The 24,676-nt window shown below is 30.7% G+C and overlaps 3 protein-coding genes across 4 annotated transcripts; 1 reads left to right on the forward strand and 2 right to left on the reverse strand.

Moving 5' to 3' along the window:
* Positions 1 to 616: 616 nt before the first annotated feature.
* Positions 617 to 3,094, reverse strand: LOC113368057 (E3 ubiquitin-protein ligase synoviolin B). 2 transcript variants are annotated; one of them, XM_026609622.1, is made up of 8 exons: positions 2,915 to 3,094; positions 2,416 to 2,661; positions 2,118 to 2,338; positions 1,895 to 2,053; positions 1,702 to 1,827; positions 1,380 to 1,621; positions 1,014 to 1,306; positions 617 to 950 (listed from the first exon to the last, which is right to left on the reverse strand). In XM_026609622.1, the coding sequence occupies exons 1-8, from the start codon at positions 3,041 to 3,043 to the stop codon at positions 636 to 638; spliced, it is 1,731 nt and encodes a 576-aa protein (XP_026465407.1). In that variant the 5' UTR covers positions 3,044 to 3,094; the 3' UTR covers positions 617 to 635. The 2 variants fall into 2 exon arrangements, with proteins under 2 accessions (XP_026465407.1, XP_026465408.1); XM_026609623.1 differs by having other exon boundaries at positions 1,014 to 1,303; positions 2,915 to 3,043.
* Positions 3,095 to 3,966: 872 nt separating this feature from the next.
* Positions 3,967 to 7,785, reverse strand: LOC113368051 (ATP-dependent RNA helicase SUV3 homolog, mitochondrial-like). The gene is given in 15 exon segments (XM_026609617.1): positions 3,967 to 4,190; positions 4,274 to 4,464; positions 4,535 to 4,683; positions 4,758 to 4,937; positions 5,031 to 5,224; positions 5,297 to 5,403; positions 5,467 to 5,601; positions 5,666 to 5,805; positions 6,258 to 6,427; positions 6,636 to 6,744; positions 6,814 to 6,982; positions 7,111 to 7,192; positions 7,195 to 7,230; positions 7,288 to 7,389; positions 7,457 to 7,785. Coding segments are annotated over 15 exon segments (2,232 nt in total). The 5' UTR covers positions 7,734 to 7,785; the 3' UTR covers positions 3,967 to 3,999.
* A 1,094-nt stretch (positions 7,786 to 8,879) lies between these two features.
* On the forward strand, positions 8,880 to 11,611 carry LOC113368055 (phenoloxidase 2-like). Its single transcript, XM_026609619.1, has 8 exons — positions 8,880 to 9,407; positions 9,519 to 9,977; positions 10,047 to 10,211; positions 10,291 to 10,419; positions 10,490 to 10,598; positions 10,722 to 10,940; positions 11,023 to 11,255; positions 11,362 to 11,611. Exons 1-8 carry the CDS (start codon positions 8,880 to 8,882, stop codon positions 11,575 to 11,577), a joined length of 2,058 nt encoding a protein of 685 aa, XP_026465404.1. The 3' UTR covers positions 11,578 to 11,611.
* Positions 11,612 to 24,676: the final 13,065 nt, after the last annotated feature.

The following is a 24,676-nucleotide window of genomic DNA, read 5'->3' on the forward strand; positions in this document are numbered from 1 at the left end:
TATCAGTGGAGCCAACATAAAAATCGCAAAACTATCAACGCATTTTGACAAGTTGACGAGTTTTGATCTCTCTAGTCTAGACAGACCCTAGACTTGCTCTAGACAATCCTAGACAATATAATAATATCCTAGACAATATTCGAAATTAGAATCATATTAGAATATGGTATATTTATAAGGTAAGGCCTAGACAATATAATAATAAGGTAATGTATGTATTGTAAGGAAGGATGTCTGGGACATGCTCATAGCCTTCATAGCATACTTATTTCAATATTATGCAAAGAAATAAATATTTACAAACATATGAAGATTACCCGTAAGTAAATTGTGAAACTCAAACGCTTCTGAAACTAATGTTGTTACTCCCCATCGTTTTACAGATGCATTGTTAAATACACTTTATTTTGTTATTAAATTAATTACAACTTTGTAATAGCTTTGAGAAATATCAAAAGCACATAGATTTTTCACTAAACGATAAAGAACATGATATCACAATATATTATATTATAAATGTACATTTTGGTATATATATATATATATATATATATATATATATAATTTTAATTATTAATAAAACCTAATATTTATAAAATGTCACCAATTTCGTTCATACATTCTATAAAATTGTTTTATTGGTTATTTTCAAAATGTCTCAAACGTCGTCTTCTTATTTCATCATTTGGCCCTGAAGGAATTGTTTGCTCTAATGTATCATTTACTAATGTTGGATTGCTTGTACTTGGTTCATTAATCTTTGATGTAGAAGGACCTGGATCGTTTATACTAGATTTACTTTTGCTTGAAGCTTGTGTAGATTCATTTACATCATCTGACTGTTTTTCAAGATTTTCCGGTATATAAGGAGGCAGCCTTGATACTATTGTTTGATAGTTATTCATAAGAGCAATGGATGTATCTAACATCAGTTGAATTTCTCGTATGTACTAAAAATTATTTAATTATTGACTTATGCTCTAAATAGACTAAAATTTTAGAACAAATATTACCTTAATTCTTGCTTCAACATGACACCTTTCATGACCTTCCATAGCTCTCACTTCTTCATCAGAAAGAGTAGCAAGGTCCTTGGGTGGTACTGGAGGCGGTGTGAACACAGCCCCAAATGGTGGCATTGGAAAACCACTAAGATTTGGAATATTTCCAGAATTGTTACCTGGCAAATTATTTATTCCAGGCAAATTAGGCATACCAGGTAAATTAGGCATACCAGGCAAATTTGGAAACCCTATTAAATTTGGAAAACCAGGTGGAAAACTAAATGCATTAGGTATGGGTGCTGCTAAAACAAATGAATTATGTTCATAAATGCAGGATTCCTCAAAATTATAATACAGAAAATATTGGATAATAACCTGCATCTGTCTGATTTCTGTTTTGAGCTGCATGCACTTGTGGTTCAGCTGCTGGTGTATTAGCATTCTCTCCTTGTTGTGCTGCAGGTGTGGTCTGTCCTGCATTGTTTGTAGGTGCAGGACGCAAAATATCAAGTCGGCATGTTGGACATGTTTGTTGCCTCTGAAACCATGATCTAAGACAAGCAGTATGAAAAATGTGATTGCAAGGAAGCTTCTTTGCATTATTGTTCATTTCCTCCCTGAAGAAAATAAAAAAAAATATTTATGTTAATGTATTATTTTCTATAGCTCTCTATGAATAGCAGGAATATTGTGTTACCGGCATATAATGCAAACATTGTCTGCATCTGCTAGCTCTTGACTTGTGGCATCAGGATACAAAGTATTCATATTACGAATAGCTCTTCGAGATAGTACAACATCATTAAATGCTTTTTTGAAGTTCCTATGTAAAAGAATTGAAACTTGAAATAATTTCTTAAAAGTACAAAGCAATAATTCATGAACATTACCTCATTGTATAATACATTGGCCTGAAGGCAAAGAGTGGTAAAGTATATATTCTAACCATAATAGCAACAAATGCTAAATATAATAACACTCTAATAAATCCAACAATCAACTCAGTATATAATAATAGTACCGCTTTTCCATCCCATGGTAAATCAGATCTGAAATATTTAATAAAAGTTAGTACTTCTTTTTTGAGGTCTCAAAATAATAGTATTAAATTACCGAAGATCAGCAGCATGTAAGCAATATTTTATTGCTGTATTTGCAACCATAGTCAACAAAATAGCATATTCAAATCCAAAAACTAATTGAACTGATGCCCCTTTGGTTACAGTAGATTGGTAAGCAGAACTCAAGAAATAAACGTCTAGAACTCCTAGCAATGTTAGTAAACCCAAAACTCGGATATGAAATAATAAACTTATAATAGGACTTCTCTCCATCTAAAAAAATAATAACCATATAAAATGCAGAAAAATTTAGGCAAGTTATTTCAAAAAACTAAATTTGAATAACATACATAGTCAACTCGATCTTCTGCAAGCCAATGGAATGATTTTAAAAATAATAATACCGTAAACAATGCCACAAATTTTGGATTGAAATCATCTCTAAAAACTGTGAATGCTAGACAGGTTTCTGTTATTGCATACCAAGATCTTTCCATTAAATGTTCAAATTCGGCTGCTCTTAATTGCCCAAAAAAGACTTTGCGCATTAATTTTCCCATGAGCATCACCAAAATAAATGCTTGTACATATATCACCTGAAATTCAGAAGATCAAAAGGTAGAAAAAATTGTTTTTCATACTGAGAGGAGGATTAATTATAAAATAGTTGTTCATTTATAAAAAAGAAATTAGAAACATGTTCTGCTTTATCTAAGATGTTAGTATCAAAATAATGCACACAGAATTTATTATTAACAAAAATCATAGTTAAACAAATGTATTAAAATAAAATATCGTGACAGAATCAATCACGAATCACAATTTTGTCGATCAATCAAATTCACTTACAGCCATACTAGCATTTGTTTTTGTGATATACACCACACTTGGATAAAATTGCTTTTTTTGATAATATGCATTGCCGATTACAGCTGCTGTTAAAGTTAAACTTATTAAAGAAACCGCAAGGGCTCTCATTTTTAATAAATACGTTTCGTTCGTCCCAATTTCACAAAAATTGTTGCATGGATTTTGACAGATATAACAATAATACAAAGATTGAGTCAGCTAGTTTGTGGATCAACCACGAACGAACACATCAGCACTTATCTATGGCGACCTTGCACGTGTCTTTACAAGAAATGTTGAAAAAATCGATTCAAGTATTGAAATATTTTTTCAGTAATAATTATATTTAATTATCTTCCATTGAGTCAATAATCACATTCTCAATGTTTTGCTCAACGATCACTATAATTTTTTTATGTTCATAGAAGAAAAACCTTTTCATTCAAACCTCAACATTGAGAAATAATATGTTTTTGTTACTGTAACATATTTATTATTTTATATTTGCTTCTTTAATAATAATACGGAAAAGTTATAAAAACCATTTGATTTGCTTTATAAACAACCAATATGAAAAATATTTATTTTGGCTCTTGTTTTCATATTTTGATTACACAATTCCATATGGAATTATGCAAATACTATATATATATATATATATATATATATATATATATATATATATATTATATTACATAGTATATTTGCTATGCAATTTTTAATCACAAATCAACAAAATTTAATAATAAAATATTTTTATTATAATTTTCCTTTAAAATTACATCTAAAATTCTATACATATTTACAAAAGTAAACAACAATATCATTTGAATATAAATTAATACAAAAAATACCTATGAAGCTTTACAACACTGCAATTTTGATGTTTTTTTTAAGTTATAATATTCTGTTCAATACCACTTGTATTTCTTTTTCTTATGTATATTTCTAAAAGAAATTTTCAAGATAGTATTTGAAACATATATGTTTGATTTTAATATAATTAAATTGCAGAAATAATTGTAAATTGTAAATTATCTATTAAATCTTATACTTCAATCTGTAACAACTATGTAATATTTAACCTACTTTGTCCGTCTTTTTCGTTTTCCTTTTTTGTCAAGAAGAGGAGAATTATTATCTTGTGATGAGCTGCCTTTATCTGCAGAGCCTTGCCACTCCTTTTTTAATTCTTGTAACATGTGAGGCGTGAGTAACCCTTGAGCCAGCAATCTTTCGGTTAAACGACCCTTGCCAACATTTGGTGAAGATGGTTCTGTTAAGAATATATTATTATGCAATATTTGGCAAACATAAATTAGATAACCATGTTGAGAAAATTTCCGAGATTTGCAATACCTCTTAAATAATTATTTCTTCTATGATTAATTGATATAGAATCTTCATCAGGAGTATTTGTGCTTATTACATTTTCAGAATTTTTAAGTAAACGTGTTATTTGGAAAACACCTTGTTGAATGATGGCATCTAACTCTTTTTGTGTATCCCGAACTAAATTAGCATCAGGGAATAAATCCATAAAACGATAACTGAAACATTAATTACAAATGTTACATCATCTACATTAACATTTGAATCAGTTTTATAAATTATTCATACCTAAACCATAAATATAAATCCATAACATCAAAAACAGCTTCTAGATGAACTAAATCAATAATTGTTTTGGGAAGCGCAAAAGGAAATCCACAATGATTGCACAACCAATCAAATGTTAAAGGTTCATTTCTTGAAAACTGCCTTGCAAACTATTGAAATGTAAACAATGTATTAAAATGCAAGATTTTAAAAGATCAAATTGTTATGCGCTATTCAATTTTACCTTAAGGAACATTGTGCATACAAATGGCATCTTCCGGTTTATAGGAGCACAGCAGAAGATATATCTCGCCCGTAAAGGCAGTGGAACATGTTGTATCATGTCAGCCAAAAATTTAAAATCTTCAGTATTGCACATGAAATATAATGAATCGTCTACGGTAGATAGTGATACAAAAATATCCTAGAGTAAAAAAATATATTTGATTATAGATAGCACTCATTAGAAAGTATTTATTTAGGATCTATAACACTCAAATCATCTTCATATTCTTACCATTAAATTACTTAATGTTGAATTTGGCAAATGGTATGCATAAAGTTCTATTTGATCTGCAGTTGGATGAAGTCCGGCTTGTGTTATTGTGTCTGGTGTGGAGGCAAGCAACGATTTTAATGTTGATAAATCTTCAGGTTTTAATGTAGTAACAAACCCGTGCTCCCATTGAGTTCCATAACGCCCGGCTCGACCTTAATTACAAAAAAAAGCTAAAATATATAATGAAAAAGTAAAATGTAAATGTATAATTATGTTATGCTTACCTGCTATTTGAAGGGCTTGTGAAACAGATATTGTATCCATTTCCTTTTCACCTTTCTCATTTACAGACGGTTTAATTAAAGAATAAAAAATTATCCTTCTAATACTCCTATAAAAATATATTATAACATTATGTATAATAATTTATTGACAAAAAATTATACAAACTTACAGATTCAGTCCCATTCCAATAGCATCTGTTGCCACCATAATTTTACAACTATTTTTGGTATCATTAAATTTTGCTGCCTGCGCTAATTTAGTACCAGGAGGCAAACCACCATATATAACTGCAACTTCTCGACCTCTATTGAAATGATTTTTTATGAAATTACATTAAATTACTTTTCTCAAGAATAGGAAGAGCTTACCGAGATTCAATTGCTCTTGAAACTGAATATATGTCATTTTTACTAAAACAAACTATACAATCACCAGGCTGTACATTATCCAAAGAACATAAGGCTGAATCTTCTACTGTGAGATTTGTGAGTCTTTTATAATTTCTAACCTGATAAAATGTGTTGAAAGTTTAACATTGTTATTGTAATGAATACACATTATTTTATACCTCTAGATCTTCACCAGTAGTTGTACACAATTCTCTAATTAAATCTATTGCAGCTGGTTCTCCACAAACATGAACTTCATCAGCAACTAAACCTAAAAAACCTAAAAGGCTCTTGTCCAAGCCCAGCCACGTCCAGGATCTTTAATCATCTGGTACATTAAATTACTTTTCTCAAGAATAGGAAGAGCTTACCGAGATTCAATTGCTCTTGAAACTGAATATATGTCATTTTTTACTAAAACAACTATACAATCACCAGGCTGTACATTATCCAAAGAAACATAAGGCTGAATCTTCTACTGTGAGTTTGTGAGTCTTTTAATATTTCTAACCTGATAAAATGTGTTGAAAGTTTAACATTGTTATTGTAATGAATACACATTATTTTATACCTCTAGATCTTCACCAGTAGTTGTACACAATTCTCTAATTAAATCTATTGCAGCTGGTTCTCCACAAACATGAACTTCATCAGCAACTAAACCTAAAAAGGCTCTTGTCCAAGCCCAGCCACGTCCAGGATCTTTAATCATCTGGATTTCATCGATAACTGCTACCTCATCTGCAAATAAACAAATCATAATAAACATATTATATTTCAATATTATTAAAGAATAATGAAAATAATGTTATAATTGAAATATATTTATAATTAAAAGTGAATTGAATTGAAACATATTTATAATTAAAATATTTCCAAATATTTTTCAATATTATTGAAGAAATGAAAATAAGAATATCTTGAATGAAAGTGTAATATATGTACATACATGGTGTATTAATTGAAGTCATTTCAACGGTGCAAGAAACATGGTCACTAGGTTCTTCTCCTTTTGCATATTGTCTTTCCTCACCTGTTACTAAATCGCAATTTGTTTCCTATAATATGGTTTTTACTAAGTATTCTCAATACAACAAATTATTATTTAAAATTATTTCAGAACTTACTCTTTCTTTGCATTTATGAAATACTTCAGTGGCAAGTAATTTTAGAGGGCCACAATACACACCCGATTTAGCGTTCATGAATCTTTCAAGAGCATGATATGTTTTGCCTGAGTTTGTTGGACCGGCATGAAATATTATTTTGCGATTTATAGCTCTTGCTGATGGGTACCTATAAAATTTTAGTAGGTATTATATTATGTAAAAAAATATTTATTGTTTAAGGTTTTCTTTTAATATTTGCTCTCTTTACTTTAATTTATTTTATTTGTATATTGAAAACAATGAAAGAACATTTACCAATTTGCAGGTGTTCTTAAGTCTGATATTTTTTTAAGATCATCCATGCACTCTAAATGCGGAAACATTCTTCGTGCATGTTAAGGAAGTATGGTAATATGTCATCAACGTGACCATCACCTAAAACAAATTAGTATTTAAAATAAAAGATAATTGTAAATATTACTCCTATCTCACCTTGTAATACATCACTAACTGCTATGTGAAAATCAACTGGCAAAGCTTCAGCTTCTAAACAATAGCGTCTAAAACTAACATAGGCCTGATGTTGTAAATAATCTGTAAATTATAAAGTGATGCAAAATTAAATGTAGTAAAAGCAACAATATAAAATGTTTGTACATACTGTCTAAGCCATTTTCTAAACACAACTGTTTAATTTCCTTTCTTTGGTAAAATTTATTTAAAACTTTTAATAAATCAGCCTTATTTAACTGTCCACTAATTTCAGCTCCAATGTTAATATCATCAGGATTTGGTTTAACCGGTACTGGTACAAAAAGTGAAGAAAGATTCGAATCATCTTTTTTGCCTCTGTTCGTAATTAATGTAAAATCCACTGTTTGTAAAAATTTGCTCATGGAACTTCTCCATCTTAATGATTTATAAAGAATTGGTAACATTTGATTGAATGCACTGGTCTATTGACATTAAAAAAATAAAAAATATATTTGTACAATTATGAAAAAATTTGTTTGATGTATTTTAGGTTAGAAAAGTTTAGATAAAATCATATGAAAATGTTTTATGACTTTTAAATAAAAGAGTACGCTAGTATCGCAAGTGATTGTAGTAATTGCGCGGGTAATTTGAATGAAGTTTCTGGATATGTGAATGTAAATTTTCTACATACTAGAAAATCATAAGTTTGATATATATTTATATATATATATATATATATATAAATTCATCACATACGTAAAAATTTTAATTGAAAAACAGTTTTTCAACAATTAATTAAGAACAAACGGCCCAGCAAATATGTACCACAAAATAATCAATCCAATTCCCATCTGATGTATTTCAAACGTTTTTTAAATTTTAAGTAAAGAAATAAAATTGTAAAAATTATTTTTTTTGAAATTGGAGCAGACCTTTTTAACCCGGACCAGAGGTTAAATTTTGGATTACATACAACCACACATGCATACACTGTAGTGCAATTAAATATTTTATAAGTCTGTTCGATAGATATCAATTAAAAATCGCATTGATTAGGCGCTGTTGAAAACGACAAAAAATATCTTCGAAAGAAGCATTTGAAAATTATATCTAAATAGTTTAATCTCAAAATTAGTTTCGACTCAAGGCAAAATGCCACATACACCCAACAACTCTGTAAAATAACCCATTCAATTATAAATTATATTTGTGAATTTCTTTATCAATTGATATTTCTATATCACAATAGTTTAATCTTTGAGGTAACTGTATACCGCAACAGGAACATGTATTGTGGTATTTTTTAACTTTATAAAATAACGCATTCAATTATAAATTATATTTGTGAATTATTTTTTTTATCACTTGATATTTCTATATCACAATGCTTTAATCTTTGAGGTAACTGTATACCGCAACAGGAACATGTATTGTGGTATTTTTTGGCTTATCATTGATAGGACGGAGGCTTTTTATTATAAAATTTTAGTATAAATAGGAATGTTTTTTTCGAAATTGTATCATTCATTCTTGTTGCTTCACAAGAATAACTACCAAGTTAAATATTTACAGTTTTAAATTTTCTTTGCGAAATACCAATCGTAAATATGTCGGACCATAAGAAGAATTTGGCTCTCCTGTTCGATAGGCCCACTGAACCAGTGTTCATGGCCAAGGGTGCTGATAAAACAGTATTCGAGATTCCTGATAATTATTTCGCTGACAAATACAAGGATATTGGAGCTGCTCTTCAAAATCGTTTTGGAGAAGAAGCCGGAAATCGTGTACCAGTTAGGAACATTTCTGTTCCTGATCTCAGCGTTCCTATGCAGTTGGGTCGTCGTGAAAACTTCTCATTATTTATACCCAAGCACAGAATGATTGCTGGACGTTTGATTGATATTTTCATGGGTTTACGTAATTTGGAAGATTTGCAGTCCGTTGCTGTTTATGCTAGAGATCGCTTGAATCCTTATCTATTCAATTATGCACTATCAGTGGCTCTTTTACACAGAGAAGATACTAAAGATGTGCCAATTCCAAACTTTGCTGAATCGTTCCCGGATAAATTCATGGATAGCGCTGTGTTTCAGAGGGCTAGGGAGGAAGCGACTATTGTACCAGAAGGCTCAAGGGTAAGTCATTTTCAATTTTTCATATTATTAAATAAAAACAATTTTTTAATAAGTTAGCTTGTAAAATATTTTCTATAGCTCTTTATATTTATTCCTTATTATTTATTTCAGGTTCCGATTGTGATCCCTAAAGATTACACAGCTTCCGATTTAGAAGAAGAACATCGCGTTGCCTATTTCCGAGAAGACATTGGTCTAAATTTGCACCATTGGCATTGGCATCTTGTTTATCCATTCGAAGCCAGCAACCGTGCTTTAGTAGCTAAAGACAGGCGTGGTGAATTGTTCTACTACATGCATCAACAAATAATAGCTCGTTATAATGCTGAACGTCTTAGCAATCATTTGCCTCGTGTCAAACGTTTAGAAAATCTTAGAGAACCTATTCCTGAAGGTTATTTCCCAAAAATGGACTCCATGGTAGCCAGCAGGGCGTGGCCCCCAAGATTTGTTAACACTACCATCAAAGATTTACGTAGGGAGGTAGATCAGATTAAATTGGATGTTAGTGATTTGGAAAGATGGAGGGATAGATTTTATGAAGCTATTCATCAAGGTTTTGTTATTGATGTGAGTTAAAAAAATTAATTACATTTTTTAATGTTTATGCAGATATGATATTTTTATCATAATTTTCAGAGACAAGGAAACCGCATAGTTCTTGATGAAGCTACTGGTATAGATACTCTTGGAAACATGATGGAATCATCTATATTATCACCGAATCGAGGTTTATATGGAGATATGCACAACATGGGCCACGTTCTCATCTCTTATTCGCACGATCCTGACCATAGACATTTGGTAAAACTTTAATTAAATTTCTACAAAATATTAGTTTTTACACTTGTAATTTTTATAATCTGGATGTTTCACAAAAAAGGAAACTTATGGTGTAATGGGAGATTCTGCAACTGCCATGAGAGATCCAGTTTTCTATCGTTGGCACGCATTTGTTGATGATGTGTTCCAAGAGCATAAAGGAACTTTACCACGTTATACCGCACCCCAAGTAAAATATTTTGAACAATATTAAAAACAATTTTAAACAATAATAAAATGTAAATTTATGAAAATTATAGTTGGGCTATCAAGGAGTTTCTATTGAATCAGTCGATGTCATTGTGCAAAACTCTCAACCAAATCGCTTCCAGACGTTCTGGCAACAATCTGACGTAGATTTGTCTCGCGGTATGTACCAAATTACCTTTAACTTGAACAAAAATAATTCAATAAATTTAAAATTTTACATAATGTTTAAGATTAGTACCATAATTGTAATATATAAAATTTGTTTATCATTTATCTTAATAGGAATGGACTTTACCCCACGTGGTAATGTCTTTGCAAGATTCACGCATTTGCAACATCAACCATTCACCTATCGCATCCAAGTAAACAATTCAAATAGCGCCCCAAGAATGGGTACAGTTAGGATCTTTATGGCACCAAAACAGGACGAACGTGGTTTACCAATCTTGCTACGTGATCAAAGGACTCTCTTCATTGAACTCGATAAATTTACTGTATCTTGTAAGTATTTGATATTCGATTATAATAAAACATAATACAATTTTATAAATACAAAATTAAAATTGATATGTACCTACCTTAGTGAGACCTGGTATGAACACAATTCCTCGCCGATCCGATGAATCTTCCGTAACCATTCCATTCGAAAGGACATTCCGCAACCTGAATGACCGTCCAGCTGCTGGTACAGATGCTGAAGCTGCTTTCAACTTCTGTGGTTGTGGATGGCCTCATCATTTACTCATTCCTAAAGGCACACCTCAGGGCATGGAATATGAATTATTCGTTATGGTGTCAAATTACAATGATGACAGAGTAAGTTATCATAGAAAATTTGTAGTAATATAATGTTCATCGGTATTACCAAGAATAAGTATCTATCCAACTCAATTTACATTATTTTAACTATTTACCTTTCCAGGTTGACCAAACTATCACTGGTACATGCAATGATTCTTCAAGTTACTGTGGAATCAGAGACCGTTTATATCCAGACAAAAGAGCAATGGGCTTCCCATTCGACAGACCACCACCAAATGGTGTCGATACTTTGGCTAGCTTAGTCCAAAGTTTACCTAATATGGTTGTGAAAGATGTGGTTGTCCAATTTACTGATCGTAGTGTCGTACGAGCATAAAGGACACAGTTTCTTGATGGTTTGGTAAAATATTGAATACGATTGATAATAGTACAAGAACAAAATACTAGTCAATTTATTGTTTGTAATAATTTTCAACATCCGATGTGAACGATACTGCCACAATAGTTCACAATTTGGCTAACTTTTAACTTTTTAATTTTATATCATGAGTGTTTATCAATTTATTTTATTACTGAATAATTTAGACATCATTTGTACACTGCTAAACTTGTACTAAAAATTTATGAGTATCAATATTTTTACCACTTGATGATGACTATTTGCAAATACTCTCCCACTGATATATCTAATAATTATAAATATTTTTAAACAATATTTTGTGATATAGATTATGAAAAATAATCCATTATAATGTAACCAAATATTTCAATAAATATAGCATATCGTAAATAGAAGTTTCGCATATTTTTTAATTTATCAGCTAATTTCAGAACAATTTTGAAGATCTTTTTTGTCCAATTAGAATATATGACTAGGGGCCGTTCAAGTATTACGTAAGCACCATAGGGGGCGGGGGGGGGTTATTGATTTGCTTATTTTGTGTGAAATTTTGGTGACAGTTTTGCTTACTTTTGCTGACAAGTGGGATGAGGGGGTAAATAATTGTACTAAATCTGCTTACGTAATACTTGAACGATCCCATAAACGCATGTATATATATAGAACTGTGATTCAAATATTTGCCAATTATTGGTTTGAACACATTTTATTTCAGATTTACGGACAAATCTAATTCAAAAAATATTACGTATAAAAATAGTACAACAAATAAACAACGAAGAAATTCTACATTCATACATTTAATTTCTATCGAGTGTTACGAAATTAATCCTCGTTTTGGCTCACTTCGCGAATGAGATCAGTAATAGTGGTATCAGATTCTGAATCATTATAACTCATTTTTTCATCGCTAAAATCTTTGAAAAACATTTCGGCAGTGCTTGCTCTGGCTGTAGGTGGAGGGCTTACTAAAATGACATCACTACTTTGAATAATGGGATCTTCCATTATGCTCACTGATTTTCTGATACTCTCACTTCTGGGACGATTATCACTAAAGGAAGATCTAAGGTTTTCTGGTGCTGTTTGAAGTATCGGAATTTGCTTTTGAGGAATTTTCAATGCTGATGGTTTGTCTACGTCTATACCTAAGCGTTCCAGTACAACTCGTGTTTCGTGCGAATAAGCTAAAGGAAATAAAATCATAGAAGAAAATAATCGAATAAATAAATAAATAAATAAAGAAATAAATAACTATATATATATCTATATCTACATATAAATAAAAATAAGTCGGGTTTTCCTTCCTGACGATATAACTCCAAAACGCACGAACTGATTTCGTCGGAAAAGCCTCGCGCTTCGCAAGGTTTATAGCTAAGAAAATTAGCGGTGCATAGCACCGTGCCTTAATGCAAATTGCTGGAACTTCACGCACCGTAATCAAAAATTCGAGTAATGACATTAGTGAGAATTATCAGAATTATGCTTGGTTAAGTCAACGAGCAATTCTTGCCGCAGAGAATAACTGAATTTCACGCACACGCACTGAATTTCACCATTCAATCAAAAATTGCTGGCGATTTGGTGACATGCCAATGATTCCGACTGGTCTTCCGTTTGACTTCAAACGATTGCAATTTTTAGTTCTCCTTGCGTTTGCAATAACAAGTCGCAAGGCCAATCGCTTAGTGTTTGTGGAATAAATTTCAAATAGATTATTTAGAAAATCATTGTTTTTCACATGGGCAGTTATACGTTGCCTGTTCACGAGTTGGAAAACCATCCGCTTTGTTTGTTTTAACGTCAGACCAAAAAACAAAAAATGTGGTTTACCAAAGAGCACTTCAATGAAACGGATAATTTGCGGATTCACTTTCATTTACTTAGAGAAGTTCAACTAAAAAACGCTTAATTTTTGTAATTGAAATAAATTCATTACTGTTGTGTAATAAAATCAAATTTTTCCTTTTCAACTATAAAACAAACAAACAATTTCTTCATCTTTCTCACGAAACCATCTGTGGCGAAAAGGAGTTTGTCGGGTTTGCTAGTATATATATATATATATATATATATATAAATATATATATATGTGTGTGTGTATCTGTGCAATGAATATTAAAGTATGCATTTCTATGATCAATATCCTTACCTTTAGGTGGCGTTTTACTTGCTACGCTATCTAGAAATAAAGAAAAACTTTGATGTTTTAATTATATTTTGATTCGATATCTAAATCTAAATAACGTAATTTATTTTTGATAAATAATGTTTTATTGAAAAATTAAATCATCAATAAAAAAGTTTACCTTTCGGAGTTATTGTTCTGAAATGAGTTGTATTCGTTTTTTCTTGAGTCAATTGTGAAGGAGTAGGCAATTTATTAACAGAAAATCTTGCCAATGAAGGCGGCTGCAAAAAAAATTTAAATTGAATATATAAATATAAGCAGTAATAAATAAATGATTTTTTTTACTTCATAAAAATTATATTTAAATTCAGTTCCCAAATCAAATGTTGATGATTATACTCAAGTAGTTTTCTGCTAGTAAGGCGATTTGTCTAGGATATTTGGATGACTGTTAAGTTTGCCTTTGTGTTTATATACAGTTTTTATCTTTTTTTACATAATAAAAAATATAATTTTTATACTATTTCTTAATTAAAATTACCAAAGTATCTGATGTAGACAAACGATGCGTTTTAACAACAATTGCTTCGGTAATGGGCGTTGCTGACTTCGTATATTGCGGCAAAGGCGGCGGCAGCATTACTGAAGTCCTCCTTTCCGATCCGGTCTGTGAAGCAATGGCCTCAAGTTTTGCTTCAGCTTCTTCAGGAATTTCATAATCCTTACTTGATGATCGGCTTTGCAAAGAAGATCGCGGAATTGGCATCCTCTGCTCCGCCGAGTTTCGTGGAGTTGTCACAGGTGTTGGAGGAGCCAAAAAAAGTTCATCGAGCTTTTTTTTATCACTGGCTTTGAGGGACGATCGTTTCTCGTTACCAGTTGCTGGTGGAACCTTTGTACCTAACTCCAACTATAAAAATAAAAATAAATAAACTAATAACTAGGTGTAAATAAAGTTTCATCTTAAGGCAAGTAGCCTTTTGGTAATATATTTATTTGCCCAGATGTAAATAATCAATTTAATATGAATTATTTAAGCAGTGTGAAAAGAGATTTGGAAACATTAGGAGTTGAGATTTAAGAGATTTAGGAATTCTTCAATCAATATGAATTGAGCGTTTAATATGCGTATGAATTGAGTTTTAGGAACTTTTATAATTGTGCCGATAAAATTTTGAACTGTTTTTTTTTTAATTTTTTTCTCTTGAAAATAAAAAATTTCCTTTTCCATTAGAACCTATTCAATTCGATTTTTGATTGATATTATACTTCTTATACTTTGTCTCTCATTATTTTATAGTTTAATAAATTTTCATAATTTAACCACTTTTTGCAGGCTCGAATATTATGATAATCTATTTATTTTAATTATTTATTTGTTCATAAGCAAGCTGCGATTAATAATAATAAATATTTCAGGTATTTCATATTATATTTATTTATACTTTTTATGCAAGGATTCATAAAAATTCTAAAAAAATCGTTTCTACATTTAATTACAAAAAATAATTAGTTTATTAAATAAAAGAAAACGAAATGAACCACGGCTAGAAGAGAGATAAATTTGGCTCACATACTTCTAACAAATTTGATGTCAAACGATTCAGAATGACTTGAAACTTCGAAAGAACAAATTTAGCAAATTGGATTTTTTGATAAAATCATAAATTTTCCTTTCTAAAAGTTAACAACTAGTTCAGGGTTGAACTTGGTATATATTGATAACTTAATTGTCAATTAATTAAACTATATATTATTAATTCAGTTTCTAATGTTTTAAGATCAGATTTTTTCCCTATAATAAATTTCCTTGGCAATTGTTTATAGTTTAATAGAATTCTTGAAAATGCGATAACCCTATAATCCTAATCATGTTTTTTTGCATTTTATATAATTTAGAGATAAAATAACATTTATAAAAGATATAAAATGAATTTCAATCTGAATAATGCAACTCACAGATAACAAAACCGAGCAGAAGGAATGCAAACAAATTTTTAAAACTATAATTTTTGATAAACGATGAGCAACATAGATAATGCTTCATGCACAGTTCCTGATTAAAATAATCAATATTTGAAGCTTAAATAAAATTTACACTAAATATGAAAGTTGAGTATGATAAATTATGATCAAATATTTTAAATCTCTAATATTTTTATAATAATAAAATTTATAATATATATATATATACATATATATATATATATATATATATATATATATGCATAATTAAAATTTAGTATAAATCTTAAAACCTCAGCGGATCTTCTCTTCACTCTATCATTATTGTCAGAGTCTTCATCCTCAGAATCAGAATGCATTTTCCAACAACAAAGTTCACGGGTCTTAGACAATTTTTTACCTTTGTTTTTATCTTTTTTAATATTGAGTTCAGTAACAGACGTAGGCACAGATATTGGAAAAACTTTTTCTGGCGGGTTTTGGAAGACCAAGTGAATATCACTATCTTCTGTTATCTGTTTTTGACCGTGCTGTAAATAGAAATAAATTACTATGAATAATGTTGGTGAATTGTGAATAATGAACAAAGAATTATAAATGGATTAAAAAATTAAATGGTTTTTATGCATTAAGATTAGATGATAACAGCAACATATTTAAGGTAAATATCGTAAGAAATAAACATTTATAAATTCTTTGCTCACTGTTTTCTTAAATATATATATTTATTATTTTCTCAAAGAGATATCAAAGGTTGATTTTTTTCTTTTGTATTTTACATGATAAATTATTTAAGACTACTTACCTACTTTTAAATAAAATACAAACAGTGAGAAAAGAATAATTTTACATCTTTTTTCAAATATTGTTGATTTAATTTGTTTATGCTTTTGTTGCTTTTATCACCCTCCAATGCAATTCATATTATCCAACCAGCAAAATTGCAACAATTATTGTTATACAGTGATAAGTTCTAAAAGTAAAATTTTAAATATAATTTCCACTCGTTAATTAATTAATTATTGCATTACTGTTTATTTGATTATTTACTCGTGATTCCACGTAGCTAACTTTTTTCTTAGCGTCTGAAGAATTGTTTTGATCTACCTCATCAGCTTTTACTCGAGAATTGTACAATTGAGTGTGTTGATTGATATAGTATTCTGAATCATAATCAGTCAGTCTTTTTTGAATTCTACTTGGAGTATCTTTAAGAGTTTGCATTCCTTTCGATTCACCATTGTTTTCAGCTCCTCCCATACTTCTGGCTGAAGTTTTAACACTAAAGTAAACTTTTTCTTTCTTATCTTCACCGTCTCTGATGAATTTTTCTTGATTGGCATACTCGCAATTTATACAATTGCATATCTCATCACTAGAATCATTGAACTCTTCATTCCGAACTAAAACACTTTCATCTTCTGCCATATTCATAGTTATAGTTAATAATGTGTCATAGGATGAATCGTTTGCTGCAGCACATTCGCAAATTTCATTGTTATCAGTTTCAGTGTACAGACCTAAGACTATCTTATCACTGGTGCAAGCATCTGTAAAGTCCGGAGCAAGACTCGTGGATGTTAATTTGTCTTCAGCAGCAGCTCCAAGAGCAACCTGAGCGGCTTCCTCGCTAGTATCGCTCACTGCCGTAATTGATTTATTTTCATTAGATACATTTATCGCTTGCATTGACTTATCTTGGGATCCAGAGTCTGAGGTATGGTCATCATCGCTTTGGGTCGACGTTTGAGCATCAGATATGCAACCACATTCTTCGTTAATGTCATCCTGAAATTTCCTTTTGTCTCCAAAAGCATTTTTATTGGTGCTATCTGTTCCTATTAGTTTACCTTCAACGATAAATTGTTCAATTGGTGCATTTAATTCTGGCTTGGCAGTAGGATTTGGTTTTCTTGCTATGCCTGACCTGACTTCTATCAATATATCAGGCTTGTCATTTTTTCTAGAAAGTAAAGAAAAAACTGAAAGTACAATTACCATGAAATTTAATTACATGAGAAAAGGCACATTTCGATCAATAACTTTAATAATCTAAGTTATCAATAAAAAAATAACTAGTTGGTATTGGTATTTTGCCTTGAGGCAAGTTACATGAACTTCTCTATATGTATAAATAATCGACTTAATCAATAAAAAATAAATTAATTTATGAGTGATTAAAAGTATTCCAAGTACTCTATCGTTATACCAAGTAAATCGTCTAATTTTAATTTTAACAAACTTCAAAAAAAATACTCATTTTCTCAAACTTTGATGAATTTTTAAAATTAAACTACTTGTCGTAAGGCCGTAATATTTTAGTAAGTTCTATAAGACCATTATATATATAGCCAAAAAAAGTTCCATAAAAATCGGCTAGCATTATTTTTTCAACAGAAAAATTACAAGAAAACGGCTCGGTAGATTTTTACCTAAAACTAACCAGTATCATTCCCAACTAATATCTTTCGAACATTTTATGATTTTTTAAAATCGATTCTGTAGTTTGAGCTTAAATGTGGACGAAAAGTTTAACACTTTTTTTCAAATTACAAAGAAATGGCAGATCATCTCACAAACGATAGTCCACATTTAAGATAATCATTGAGATACATCAAATGGCTTTTAAAATTCTGAAATCGGTTCGGGCGTTTTTAAGAAAGCGTCAATCAAAGGTCTAATTTTGACAATTGCCAAAAGAACGATACTAATTTTTGCAAACTTTGAAGAATTTTTAAATTTAAACGACTCGTTGTAGGACTGTAATATTTTAGTATGATCTAGAAGACTATGGTATCTACCGTCAAAAAAAATTCATAAAAATCGTCGATTTTTTTTTTTAAACTTTATTACAAGAAAACGGCGCGGCAGATTTTTACCAAAAATTAATCAGCACGATTCCCAATCAATATCTATCGAACAGTTTTTGAATTTTCAAAATCGATTCAGAATTGCGAGCTAAAACGTGGACGATTTTTTTTTCACTTTTCTGCGATTTATAAAGAAACGGCCAGGCCGATCGTCGTACAAAACTCAGAAACGTTAGTCCTCATCGAGATACATCGAATGGCTTTTAAATTTTTGAAATCGGTCCAGCCATATTGGAGAAATCGTCGATTTACGGCAAAAAATCTGATCACACACATACACACACATATACTTTTTCCAAATTTGGTCTCATGCGATTCAGAATGGCTTAAATCATCGAGAAAACATAAAATTAGCGATTTGGATTTTTTTCTCCTTCGGGAAGTTAATAATCATATTGTAATTGATGTTTAATAAAATTGAAAGATACAATCAATAAAGCTTTTTGTTCAAAATTTGGAATTCAATATTTGATTCCTGCTTTAGTCAAAGAAGTGAGTCTACAAACCACGCTGGCAATCTAACTATAAAATACTATTTTTTACCTACCTAGTAATATTTGATGATATTTTCTTCGGTTGTACCAAACGGGAGTCCATATTTGAGCAATAATGTTTTTTGGCAACGGTTAAAGTTGGCGAAGTGTTTTGTCCTCCACGCTGAGGTTTTGTTCGTGAAAGATTTCTGGGTGGCGGCAGATTTAGCCTGTTGAAGTTAGTGCGAAGATTTCTACTTTGGTGATCCGACCGTACACATCTTGTAGTGGTTTCATTTATATCATCATTAATTTTATTATCTTCTTGTTCTTCAGCAATACAGTCGTCTCCATCAAAGTCCTGGTCCTGTTAATAAAATAAGCAGTTAGGATTAACCTTAATAACATTAATTTAAAAATATAAATAATTCAATATTTATCATGTAAATAATTTACAAACACATTGTTGTATTACCATTAAAATACTTGAATTTACACCACAATTAATTTTAAAGAAAAATAGATTTTAAATTTAAAAATAGAGTTTGACGTTTATTTTCACACGTGAATTTGTTTTGATTGTAATTATGATACTTAATCATAAACAAAATAAACGTGTAATAAAATAGTAAAAATGTAGCATATTAGTTAATTTAACCAAAAACATTTATCATTGCACTAATTAGCAACTTTAAATAAAATCATACTAAAATTTCTTGACCTCCTCACAATCATATTCTCCTGCACGAAATCTATAAAATTCATCTCCTGGATAAGTATATTCATTCAAAAACAATTCATCATTTATATCTTCTTCTGCTGATACTAACGTCTTGCTCATACAGTTATATTTTACTTGCAATTTTAGAGCTGAACATAGATAATTAATTTTCTCCAACATTTTGCCCTTAAAAAAATAAAAAATAAATAAATTTACATTATTGATTTAAATTAATTAAATATAAATACCTCTTCCAGAAGATCACGGTTGGCTTCCATGTGACTTCGAAATATATGACATATGGAATGATCCGAAAAGCATTTCTTTTTCAAAACTTCGTTTGTTATTTGTTCGGCGAAAATTAAGTACTTTCTGCAAAAAATAAGTGTTAAAATTTTCATACATAACTTTCATATATGTAAAAATCTACTTTTCGTCATCATGATTGTTTTTATTTTCTCCAGCGCCTTCCTCTTCTGTTGGAACAATATTTTCGGTAATTGATAATACACGTTCACTATCATTGATGCATGGAGTGTTCTGAAAAAAAAATTAAATGTATCTAATCGAACAGCATTTAAAATTTAAGCTAGCCAAATACTAATTTAAATAATATCATTATACATATACGCAATTGTATAAAATTTACCCGATCAGAAGACTCTTGTAGACAAACCACTCGCCTATATCGATCTGCCAATAAAGATTCTATAGGCATTCTATTCTTAACAAATTCTGATAATGTATCTTTTGTAGTTGGCGGTTTCAAGCAAGATACAGTAAATAGCTCCTGATTTGATGGTTTATAATTATTCACAAATGGCATAGTAAATAAATCTAATTCCTTAACATCATTTGGTATCTAGAAACAAAAGGTAAAAAAATTAAGCATGTATACATTATAACATATTGTAACATCACCAATTATACCTCTTTTTCCTCAACTTTCACTTCTTCTGTTTGTGTATCAGCATTTTGCAGAGAAAAATAGCTATCATCGCCGACTGCGATTTCACAAATAGGTCTAGACTTTGTTTGATTAGTTTTATTTTTTTTATAAATAGTTTCTTTTGTTTGTGTTGTAGCTTCCGTGGCTATGACAGAAGGTTCCAAAGGTTTGTTATTATTTGTACGAATGTTGTGTTTCAATCTTTCGATATTTTGGAGTACCATGCTGCTATGACTGAATAAACTTCGAGCATCCTTGCTGAGCTTTCGCAAGACATTGTCTAATAATAAAAGAATTATTATTAAATAATAATTATTATTTGGTAATATTGATTAATGCAAATATTTTTTCAATCTATCTAATAATTCAAATTTAGTTTTTTAGTTACTCCTGATTATTTTTTTTTACTTTGTTCTGGATTTATTTGATTCTATTAGCTATAATCCATTGGTTGAAGTAATATTAAAACATGATTAGTAAAATTATTATTTTTAAAGATTATTTTTAGCTGTGATTCGTTATCACTAATATGTAGCAAGGACTAAAATGTAACGATGAGAATTTTAATTTTACAGTAGAACCTCGATGAACCGGACTAATTGTTGTCGATAGGCATCCGGATAATCAAAAATCCGGATAATCCATGTATGAAGAATAATGTGTATTTATCAAAATTAACAAACACATACATAGATATCAATAAAAATCAAAATTTAATAAGAAATTAACATTTTCTTATGTATTTACATAAATATTTTTTTAGATTATATTACATACATATACTAAACTGCAGCATAAATCGTGCAAAAATTCTAATTGTAGGTATGTACATACTAGAAATGGGTGACTCACTCCGGAGTTATCACTCCGATACAACTCCTCCCTCGGAGTAAATTCGAGTGGAGTTGTCTCATCGGATTTGTCATATCCGATTTCCCTAAACTGGTACTAAATCCGTTACTGCGTTTTTGCTTTGGGGAGGAAGCTGTCGCTTTCTCGTCTCACAGGCAATTTTATGACATTTTAAGTATACGTTTTTTTTTCAGAAAATACAAAAATATTACTTCAATGATACAGAACAATGAAATTGTGTTCAAGTGTGAATAGCTCAAATGTATAATTTATTGAATAGTAAGGGGTCATATTTCTAACTAAGACAATCTTTGCCCGTGAATGACGGCAATTAGTTTTCGGTTTGAAAGTTGTCGGAGTCTTGGAGTTGTTAAGGGGATATAACTCCTCCTTGAAGCGGAGTCAAATCCGAGTCGATCCGGCTTTGGATATGATAAGCCCATCTCTAGTTCATACATATAACTCTGTCGCGGTTAGAAGTCCGGATAATCGCGAGTCCGTATAATCAAGGTCCGGATAATCGAGGTTCTACTGTATTTCAAAATGTGATGAATTTTTATAAATAAAACACTTTTTATAAGCCTATGATTTTCTTTTATATTAATGTTAAAACCATTACAAATTATACAGACAATAAATTATACAAACTTGCATCAAGATCGTCAAAAAAATTACGAAGAACTTGTTTTAAATTTTAAAATCAGTTTCAGAATTCGGCCGATCGTCTTGAAAAACTAATAAACTCGTCAACTAATAAACATGCCATTATCAAGTTTCGTACATGGCCCATATATTTTTGAAATCGGTGCAGCCGTTTTTGAGAAAAGGCCGTGAAATATCACGTCTAGACTTACGTACATATATCCACGGGTGTATTTTTTCAATATAGGTATCTTACAATTACTTGAAACATAAAAAAATCAGATTTTATGGGGGAAACATAAACTACTTGGGTAGTTCAAAAAAATTGGTATGTGATGTGACAAACATATTTCGTAGAAGAAAATTATTTTGTCACATTCATGTAGCTAAAACCATAAAAGTATTATTGCATATAAAATTATTAAAAAATTATTAAAATAGTTTATTTATTTTTTACTTAAGCTTCTGCCAATTCACTGTATCACTTACGTTTGTTGTCAACACAGTCACCTTCTGGTATAGGTTTCATCCCCTGTTTCTGGCGCATCACTATATAACTAGGACGCATATGACCCCTTTGAGAATTGGCCATTCTAAACGTCCGGCGATATTGACTGATCTCTTGGGCGGTGAGAGGCCGCCTGCAGCGGTCGCACTGCACGGCAGGCGACAGCGGGGCCGCGTTTACCGAACAGCAGTCATGGCGAGGATACCGAACTACGCCGCCTGCAGCAAGAGCCGACCCGAAGGATTTTCGCGAGAGGATGCGGAAGGAATTATTTCTGAGAATAAAAAAAAGATGATAGAATTAGATAAGTAAACTAGTGGGAAAAGGCATCGTGCCTTAAGGCAAATTGCTGGAACTTCCCGCACTGTAATCAAAAATCTTGGTACGGAATCCAATAAAAAATTACACAAAATGTGTACACATTTAAAATCTCTATAAAATATCTGATAATTTGATGACATTTTTTTAACTTATTTTTATTGAGAATCCATAAACGCTGAACCTGCATTTCCAAAAATTTAATCAGTTCTTCATCTTGTTAATACAAGTAAAATGTTTTTGAGTTATTAAAATCGGACGCTCCATTCTCTTAAAAACTGAATTAACGTTTTTGGCATTTTTTGCTCCGTATCTTCGGAACGGCTAGACCTGCCTTCGCCAAAAACTAATCAGCACGTCTCCTTATCAATACGAATCGAATGTTTTTTGAATTATTCAAATCGGTTAATCCATGTTCCCGAAATATTCAACGAAAATGTGTATCCGCACACACTCACATACACACACACATACATCCACTTTTTCTAAGGTATGCGAAAATGTTCAGAAACCTTTGAAACGTAAAGATATACTAAAATTTCCATTTTCGATTTTTTTGCGATTACTATAACTTACCCTACGAGAAGTTAAGGGTTGCATGGCATCGTGCCTTAAGGCAAATTCGTGGAACTTCCCATACAGTAATTTAAAATTTTTAAATGCTTTTAATTTTTTTTGAAAATTTTGAATTTTTTTCAAAGCAATCGCGCTGTTATTTTAGAGACAAAATATTAAAGTTGCAGCCTAATAGTTAAACATTATAAATCTTGGTACGAAAACTTGGTAGAAATGTAAAAGTAAATGAATATAAAAGATAGAAAATAATCAAATATGGATAGATCAAGCGTTGGGTCAAAAAACACGACACAAGGAGAAGTTTAAGCCTAACATCTTAAAGATCGTAAGGTTCCGATTAATGTTGAAATATTAGAATAATAAAAAACAAATACATTTTGTTACAAGGACATTTTCGAATTTCTATGCTCCCAAGGGCGCCGATGCTTCCAAATTAATATAAAATGAATCTCTAATAGTATTAGCCCTTAATATAAACATTCAGATAGAGCGCACTCCAATTAAAAGTTTCTTATATTTGTTATTAAATACGTCATTAAGTAAATTCTTGTGCCATCTGTACAGTATTCATGAACTCAAATATTAGATTTCATGAAGAATAAATATTATAGACCAGCCCATATATACATGTATGCTTATGTTATGTATGAATATAAATTACAAGTGAATTCATATATACATATGAAAAAGCTTAGGAGTAGCATGTCCGACTCACTTCCGGAGATCGTTGGTTCGATTCCTGGCGCTACCAAATAAGAGTTGTAATAACGAGTTTGTATATGGTAATATATAATTGTAATTAAATAAATTAGTATATGAAATATGTGAATATCGAAGTGTGCCAAGAAGTGGGCCAAGAAAGGACTCTTCTGAGCACAATCCTGAGAAGAAAAGTAAACTGGATCGAGCCCCTTCTGCAAAAAGAGTGCTTTCTATACGACGTCTTCGAAAGTGAAATAAATGGAATGAAAGGAATGGGAAGAAGAAGAATGCAGATGATTGACGATTTACGCGAGAAGAGAAATACAAGAAACTGAAAGCCGAAGCGCAGGATCAAGAAGCATGAA

The sequence above is a fragment of the Ctenocephalides felis genome, unplaced genomic scaffold (assembly GCF_003426905.1).
Source record: "Ctenocephalides felis isolate EL2017-DRISC unplaced genomic scaffold, ASM342690v1 CF-g0.4_SCAFFOLD_01170, whole genome shotgun sequence".
In the NCBI taxonomy this organism is placed as follows: domain Eukaryota; kingdom Metazoa; phylum Arthropoda; class Insecta; order Siphonaptera; family Pulicidae; genus Ctenocephalides; species Ctenocephalides felis.